At 36.8% G+C, this 9046-nt stretch overlaps 1 protein-coding gene across 6 annotated transcripts in view; it reads left to right on the forward strand.

Moving 5' to 3' along the window:
• Positions 1–97: 97 nt before the first annotated feature.
• LOC111384321 (ABC transporter G family member 39-like) overlaps positions 98–9046 on the forward strand; it is an 18422-nt gene continuing 9473 nt past the window's right edge. For 3 of the 6 annotated variants that reach the window (XR_002700889.1, XM_023008583.1, XM_023008585.1), the window contains exons 1-11: positions 98–215; positions 443–531; positions 609–693; positions 776–1066; positions 1146–1236; positions 1524–2424; positions 2551–2711; positions 2894–2997; positions 3129–3294; positions 3386–3478; positions 3968–4116. Coding sequence is in view for 4 of the 6 variants with exons in the window: in XM_023008583.1 (XP_022864351.1) it covers positions 201–215; positions 443–531; positions 609–693; positions 776–1066; positions 1146–1236; positions 1524–2424; positions 2551–2711; positions 2894–2997; positions 3129–3294; positions 3386–3478; positions 3968–4116 (2145 nt within the window). In the remaining 2 variants the exon portion in view is untranslated. The other 3 variants (XM_023008584.1, XR_002700888.1, XM_023008586.1) reach the window with 3 other exon arrangements.

Raw genomic sequence — 9046 nt, forward strand, 5'->3', positions numbered from 1 at the left:
TATATATATATATATATATATATATATTTTTTTATTTTTTTATTTATTTATTTATTTTTTGATTTGTGGTGGTTTTTTGGTGACGATGATGCAGTGTGGGGATTGAGATAGCAAAAATTGAAATAAGGTATGAACATTTGTCAGTAGAAGGGGATGTACACGTTGGGATCAGAGCATTGCCCACTTTGATTAATTCAACAATGAATGCAATTGAGGTGATTTCTGAAAATTTATCTATATTTATTTTTACCTGTCTAGTAAATGAAATATCCATTAATTATGTATTCCAAGTATCATTATTAATAAAAAGTTTCACTTCTGTCAATGTCCATGCATCAATCTTGACATTTAATGATGTTCTTATCTGGTTCATTAATGTTACTGATTGAACGAATAAGGATTGTGAATTCTCATGTCTGATTCGGTTTGTAATGCATGACAGAGCATTTTGGGACTAATACGGCTCGCCACTGCTAAGAAGAGAAAAATTCAAATACTTAAAGATGTCAATGGCATTGTTAAACCATCGAGGTATTATGTGGGGCCTGAAAATCGCGACTCTTAAGTTCAATTATCATGTGGGACGTCGTTAACTTGTTGGTTTTCAGGATGACATTGCTTTTGGGCCCACCAGGTGCAGGAAAAACAACATTTTTGCTCGCACTTGCTGGAAAGCTTGGTTGTAATCTAAAGGTATGTTTTAGATATGTTTGATGCAATGTCATCATTTGATTGTCCTTTTCTATTCCTAGTTTTGATATGTAATTTTAAACAGCAATCTGGGAAAATTACCTATTGTGGGCATGAATTGCATGAATTCGTACCTCAAAAAACATGTGCTTATATCAGTCAACATGATCTTCATCATGGAGAAATGACAGTGAGGGAGACGTTAGATTTCTCAGGTCGTTGTTTGGGTGTCGGTGCAAGATATGAATTGTTGGCAGAACTTTCAAGGCGTGAGAAAGCAGCAGGAATTAAACCCGACCCTGAGCTTGATGCATTCATGAAAGCCATATCAATATCTGGCCAAAAAAACAGTCTGGTTACAGACTATGTTCTCAAGGTTTTGTCGTTTCTAATTCTTGTTTCTAACAGGCAAGTCGAGTTTAAGAAAATCTTACCCCCTACGAACTTTATAACAGGTACTTGGATTAGATATTTGTGCGAATATCATGGTTGGTGATGATATGAGGAGAGGTATTTCAGGAGGACAAAAGAAACGTCTGACTACTGGTATGTTCTTGATATATTTGGTGTAACTTTTTAGTAGTGTTTACTTTTAGTTTTCAGGGGTTTAAATTGGCGTAGAAATTTCAATCCAAAATTCATCATCAAATGAAAAAAGACTCTTATCGATGAATCTAGACGGAGTAACCAGTACAATAGTTCATCCTTTTCATCCTGTTCAGTGATGTCAGTACAAAGTTTTGTCTTTCAGGAATATGTACTTGTCATTCTTCTGCTTCGTACCTTAACACTGATCATTATTACTGAAGAACACTATGCTCTAATTGATGCAGGGGAAATGTTGGTCGGCCCAGCTAGAGCTCTTTTCATGGATGAAATATCAACTGGGCTAGACAGTTCCACCACCTATCAGATTGTCAAGTACATGAGGCAAATGGTTCACGTTATGGATGTCACCATGATAATTGCTTTACTTCAACCAGCTCCAGAGACCTATGATCTTTTTGACGACATTATCTTGCTATCAGAAAGTCAAATTATCTACCAAGGTCCACGAGAAAAAGTTCTTGATTACTTTGAGTTCATGGGATTCAAGTGTCCTGAACGTAAAGGAGTTGCTGACTTTCTTCAAGAAGTGACGTCCAAGAAAGATCAAGGACAATACTGGTTTAGGAAAGACCAACCGTACATTTATATCTCAGTTCCCGAATTTGCAGAAGCCTTTGGTTCTTTTCATATTGGCCAACAGCTCATTGCAGAACTCCGTGTTCTTTATGATAAATCGAAAGCCCATCCAGCTGCTTTGGTGAAAGATAAGTACGGTATCTCCAACTGGGAACTATTTTTGGCATGTTTTTCAAGGGAATGGCTAGTGATGAAGCGTAACTCTTTTGTATACATATTCAAGATGGCCCAGATAACCATTATGTCTATTATGGGCTTCACAGTGTTCTTGAGAACAGAGATGCCGTATGGGAGACTACAAGATGGAGGGAAATTCTTTGGAGCCCTTTTCTTCAGTCTTGTCATCGTAATGTTTAATGGGATGGCTGAACTTGCAATGACAGTCTTCAGACTTCCTGTTTTCTATAAACAAAGAGATCTCTTGTTCTATCCATCCTGGGCTTTTGGTTTGCCTATTTGGATACTCGGAATCCCCATATCGTTTATGGAATCTGCTATTTGGATTATTCTTACGTATTACACAATCGGGTTTGCTCCAGCTGCTGGCAGGTGAGATGTTCACAGTTGTTTTTTTAAACTACAATATCACATTCATGCATCAAAATGTCAAGCATAATTCATAGTTTATCATACTCTTTAATCAGATTTAAAGCACTATTACTCTTTATGATGTAGGTTCTTTCGGCAATTCTTGACATTCTTCAGTATACATCAGATGGCCCTAGGTCTATTCCGATTTATTGCTGCAGTTGGAAGAACTCAGGTTGTTGCAACCGCATTAGGGACCTTCACTTTGTTAGTGGTGTTTGTCCTTGGGGGTTTTATAGTTGCCAAAAGTAAGTTTCTTGAAATATTCTCATCACTTTAGAATCTTTGTTACTATAAACTAAGCAAATTATAGTGTACGTGACTTGTGCAATGCTTTTTAATATGTGATGGTCACTCTAGTTAAAAAGGGCGAAAAATGGATCAATAGTTTTTAGATCACACAATGATGTTTTTCCTTTGGTGATTGCAGATGACCTTCAGCCATGGATGAAATGGGCCTATTACATTTCTCCAATGAGTTACGGACAAAATGCTATAGTGATGAATGAATTTCTTGACAAAAGATGGAGTACAGTAAGTGCCCTCAATAGTTTATCGATGAGATGTCATGTATTCTGTAATATGCACTCAATATTTGACCTTTTGCTTCACTTCAATGGAACAAAGAACCCTTCATCAGATTCTTGACCCTTTTCTGGATGCAGCCTAATACAGATCCCCGTTTCAATGAACCTACTGTTGGAAAAGTCCTCCTCCAGTCGAGGGGCTTCTATACAGATGACTACTGGTTTTGGATTTGCATTGGTGCACTCATATGCTTTTCTTTTCTCTTCAACATTTTATTTATAGTAGCACTCACTTTCTTAAATCGTAAGTTATTTATAACCTCTACTAATTTTAGTTTCCTTGCTTGTGAATGGAACCTGAGGTTAATCAAAATTACCTTGAAATCAATTTTCAGCTTTGGGTAATTCAAACACTATTGTGTTGGATGAGAATGAGAGTAAAAAGAAGAAGTCGTTCTCTGGAAATAATATCACAGGGGCATCTGAAGGTATAGTGCTTTTTCACTTATCATTCTTGTTTACTTATTTTTATCCATGAGAGTAATCTTAGTATTAAATCAAGAAATTAAGAGCGTGTTTCGTACACTTGGATAAACTGGACACTCAAATTAACCAAAATTTAGCTTATTTTTCTTCTTGTACGGTCCAATCCTCCTTATTAAACATGTCACCATTGGATAATAAGAGCCTTTCTCCTCTCTTTGGGAGGACTGGGATGTTTGAACCATATATATCGTCTTGTCTGGAACTCGTTTTCTATTGATCACTATCAGCACTAGAAAGTATCTCATGTTTATCTTTTACAGAAGAAAGTATGAATAATTCATATATTATATATGAGGAAGAAAGAAGTTCTCAGTTAGTGGTTTCGTGTTGAGCAGTAAATTGTTCGTCTAGATAATGCTCGTCTAAAACAAGAAAGAAAAGGTATGCATTAAAAAACGAGTTTCATAGTATCACTAATTACTTAACTACAGGTGTAGATAAGGAAGTGAAACGTGCTTCAATGAGTTCAGACTCGAATATTGACACTGTGAACAGTGCGCCCAAAAAAGGAACGTTGTTGTCTTTCCAACCACTTTCAATTGTTTTCGACCATATAAATTACTATGTGGATATGCCTGCTGTAAGTATCTTCCTTAACATTTCATTCTATATTTTCAATTTTAATTTTTATCTAGTCATTGGTCGACGTCGAACTGAGCTTCTTAACGTCAGTAGACACGATCAGTGGAACAAAGCACCTATACTTATTTTTCCCTTTGATAAATGAAATAATGGGATTAATGGGAATTCATTTTTCACATCAGCAGATAGCATAATCATTAAAAAGTTGCTGAATTATAAGATGCCTCATTATCCCCTTTCTATTCAAATTAACTTGGAAAGTTTACTACTGAACCAGGAGATGAAAACTCAGGGAGTTGAAGAAAATCGTCTCCAACTACTACAAGATGTTAGCAGTGCTTTCAGACCTGGGATATTAACAGCAATTGTGGGTGTTAGTGGGGCTGGAAAGACCACCTTGATGGATGTGTTGGCTGGAAGAAAGACCGGTGGATATATTGAAGGGACTATCAACATTTCGGGTTACCCAAAGAACCAGGCCACGTTTGCACGAATTAGTGGATACTGTGAGCAGAATGATATTCATTCCCCCAATGTTACTGTTTATGAATCTGTTCTGTACTCTGCTTGGCTTCGTCTTCCTGCAGATGTGAAAACCAACGCTAGAAAGGTATATTTTTATGGATTATGCCTAAATTCCAAAACCAGAGAGAAATAATGAACGATGAATAAGAAATGCAAGACAGAAACAGAGAGATTTGTAGTGATTCACCCTCAATACGAGAGCTACTTCCACTCTGCAAATTTCACTAATTTGAGAAGTTCCCAACTGAAATCTCACGCCTCTCTGTGTCTTTCACACACTACACGCAAAAGCAACCCTCTCTCAATCCTTTATACAATGTAAGTAATTTAAACGACCTAATGCACAAATGTGAATGTCCAATACACCCCTCTTAATTAAAGAGTATGATTACTCTCCACACAATCCAACATATATTACTTGATTATATGAAATTCTTTCTCTGAGTTTACATGGAAGTACAATCTACCTCCATTGTTATCTTGACTATAGATGTTTGTTGAAGAAGTGATGGAATTGGTTGAGCTTAACACGATAAGAAATGTCTTGGTCGGGCTTCCGGGAGTTGATGGCCTTTCAACAGAACAGAGAAAGAGGTTAACAATAGCTGTAGAGTTAGTTGCTAACCCATCTATCATCTTCATGGATGAACCAACATCGGGCCTTGACGCCAGAGCTGCTGCTATAGTTATGCGTGCTGTGAGAAATACAGTGGATACAGGCAGAACGGTGGTCTGTACAATTCATCAACCAAGTATAGACATTTTTGAAGCATTTGATGAAGTATGGTCAAGATTTATGATGCATTGTGGATTTTTATTTTATTTTTTTCCCTTGAATCTTCCATTCTTTTCAGATGCCTACAGCTAATTATTGACTTGATGCAGTTACTTCTGATGAAGACAGGAGGGCGGGTCATTTATGCTGGACCACTTGGTCACCACTCTCACAAGCTGCTAGAATATTTTGGAGTAAGTATCATTTTCTGCTGTTCTTTGATTCAACTTATCGAGCAAAATCAATAGACTAATTAAGCATAATTGCTTATTTTCGTGTTTCTTCACTTTGAGCAACACTTTGATTGTAAATATTTTCAACATATGCCAGGCTATTCCTGGGGTTCCAAAGATTAGAGACGGGTACAATCCAGCTACATGGATGCTGGAGATTAGCACGCCAGCAGTTGAAGGTCAACTAGGAGTCAATTTTGCAGATATATTTGCCAGCTCCTCCCTCTATCAGTAAGCAAAACGCGAAATGACTTATTCTGAATATTTGTTTATGATTTTCTCGGATTTTTAGATTATCCTGCAAATTATTTTTCCCTCAAAAAATTTTCAGGAGAAATCAAGAACTTATCAAAGAACTCAGTACCCCTCCACCAGGTTCTAAGGATCTCTATTTCCCAACAAAGTACTATCAATCATTTCTTACTCAATGCAAAGCCTGTTTCTGGAAGCAGCATTTGTCTTACTGGAGGAATCCGCAATATAATGCCATTCGGTTCTTCATGACAATAGTCATAGGTATTATATTCGGTGTCATATTTTGGGACAAGGGACAAAAAACGTAAGCCCATAATTTCCTTTGTCACATCCTTCTATGATGGCATTCTTAAGTTATCATAGACATGTCTACTGCATATGGTTCGCCTTTGGCTTGGTTAAATGAAATTACACATTCGATTTCTTCGTTTATTTGATTACATAAATCTTTTTATTGATTTTGGAAAAGCTAGCATTTATATCTGAGGCGACATCAACTTTATGTAACAGCCAAAAACAACAAGATCTACAGAACCTTTTGGGAGCCATCTATGCTTCTGTTCTTTTCCTTGGAGCCAGCAATTCTTCAACTGTGCAAGGTGTTGTTTCTATAGAGAGAACAGTATTCTACCGTGAAAGGGCAGCTAGAATGTATTCAGCGCTGCCTTATGCATTTGCTCAGGTATCATTATACATTTCAGCGTATCTAATTATGAGTAAATTTTAGAACTCTTTCTGCAAGCTGGCTTTTTTTAGGCCGAAGCATAAGAAGTATTTTACTATAATATAACTACTAAAGTCACATTAGGCACATGATCAACATTCAACTGTCTATAAATCTTATTTTCTTCAGGTGGCCATAGAGATAATCTACATCGCAGTTCAGACTATTCTGTACTCTCTTCTACTCTATTCCATGATTGGGTTCGAGTGGGAAGTCGGAAAATTCTTCTGGTTCTACTATTTTATTTTGACGAGCTTCGTCTACTACACGCTGTACGGGATGATGCTTGTGGCGCTGACTCCAGGTTTCCAGATTGCTGCCATTGTTATGTCTTTCTTCATCAGTATCTGGAACTTGTTCTCGGGTTTCCTTATCCCCAGGACAGTGAGTACAGACAGATTAAACATGAAACTTTTACAGACAGATTAAACATGAAACTTTATTATTTTTTTAAGTCCCAAAAGTTAAATCTCTAATGGCATGTTTGGTACGCTTAGACAGTACAATGAACAAGATTTTAACTATTTTTTCTTCATTAATATGCTGTCTAATTCACTCTACCAAACATGCCATAAAGTTCCTTGGAAGCTGACTCTTTTTTATGACTGCAGCAAATTCCAATATGGTGGAGGTGGTACTACTGGGGTTCGCCCGTTGCTTGGACAATTTACGGTCTAATCACCTCTCAAGTTGGCGATAAATCTTCGCTACTAGAGGTGCCTGGAGCTGGTAATATGACAGTGAAGGCGTATCTTAGTGAAAGCTTGGGTTTCAAACACGACTTCCTTCCAGTTGTGGGCATAATTCATATAGTTTGGGTTTTCATTTTCTTCTTCGGCTTTGCCTTGGGCATCAAGTTCTTCAACTTCCAAAGAAGATGATGAAGAGCTTAGCATATTGCAGTTTGAAAAAATAAGTATTTGTTTTTTCCCAATCCACTCCCAATTTTTTCTGTTTTTATACATTCTCAATCTTCGTGTCTGGTTTTGCTGCTATATTGATTGTGAACATATGTTTGAAAGAAAGGAGAGTGCTTTAAAGTAATTTATATTTACAGAGTTCTTTTTCTAAGATCGTGGCCTTGTATAACAGAAAAATATGAAAACTGTTATAATTATTTCCTCCTGGTTTTACTGAAAGAAGATGATGAAGAGCTTAGCATATTGCAGTTTGAAAAAATAAGTATTTGTTTTTTCCCAATCCACTCCCAATTTTTTCTGTTTTTATACATTCTCAATCTTCGTGTCTGGTTTTGCTGCTATATTGATTGTGAACATATGTTTGAAAGAAAGGAGAGTGCTTTAAAGTAATTTATATTTACAGAGTTCTTTTTCTAAGATCGTGGCCTTGTATAACAGAAAAATATGAAAACTGTTATAATTATTTCCTCCTGGTTTTACTGAAATTTTATGAATTGTTCTTGGGGTACATAACCCCAAATATAAAGGTGTACATAATGGAGGCGCCCCTCCAATAGGGGGCGCCGGGTTCTGTGCCCCATGTTCCTCAAGAATAACCCAAATTTTATTGGCTTGGCGTTCCTCCATTAACTATAGTGGTTCATCACGACTTTCAATGCCTATTTTCAAGAGCCACAGTTATCGTCGCAAAGCAAAACTACAATGTCAGAAAGAATAGCTTCATTCAGAGCAAGACGAAAATAAGCTTTTAAATTTTGCACTACGTTCAATGAATCACACTCAATCCAATGGATAAAATTTCTTTTCTACCATCCAACTAGTAAAAAATCATCTGTCTCTTGCCCATATCCAAGGGGGTAAGTTTTGTAACCTCATTTTATACGTGGACGAAGTAGCAATTCTTTCTTACTGATAATTGGTACGACAAAGGTTCTAATCTCCTGACCCCAGTAGACAGGATAGAAACTTTTAACTTACTGATAATTGGTGCAACAAAGGTCCTAATCTCCTGCCCCTGGTAAGAGATCAATTCTAATACAGTGCTTGTTGGCTGATTTGAATATAGGAGTTAGGACAAAGCACTAAAATGTCATCTAGAACAACCATGCTCAAGTAATCTACTCTGTGCATATACTTTTTCAACTTGTATTAAATAAACTCTAAAATCGACTATATACTGTTTGTGAATGTTTTAACAGAACTATGGCAAAAATTCCTTTCATCCCCTTTATTTCTCTCGGAAAATTAAAATATTTAACGTAATAACAAAACAAGACAAAAGTGAAGGAAATCATTTTCTAATTATTCTCACTTCCTGAACCATCAGAGCTTGAATTGTCGCCGCCTCTAACATGGGCAAAGCCATTTGCCACAGATCCATTGGCATCTTTTCCTTTAACATCTTCATCGTCTTCACTGTACTCACTCTCGTAATCATCATCATATTCATCTTCTTCCTCCACCTCATCGCCTTCATCCTCTAGTGCCGGTAACTC

This window comes from Olea europaea, unplaced genomic scaffold (assembly GCF_002742605.1).
Source record: "Olea europaea var. sylvestris unplaced genomic scaffold, O_europaea_v1 scaffold2898, whole genome shotgun sequence".
NCBI classification, from domain to species: Eukaryota; Viridiplantae; Streptophyta; class Magnoliopsida; order Lamiales; family Oleaceae; genus Olea; species Olea europaea.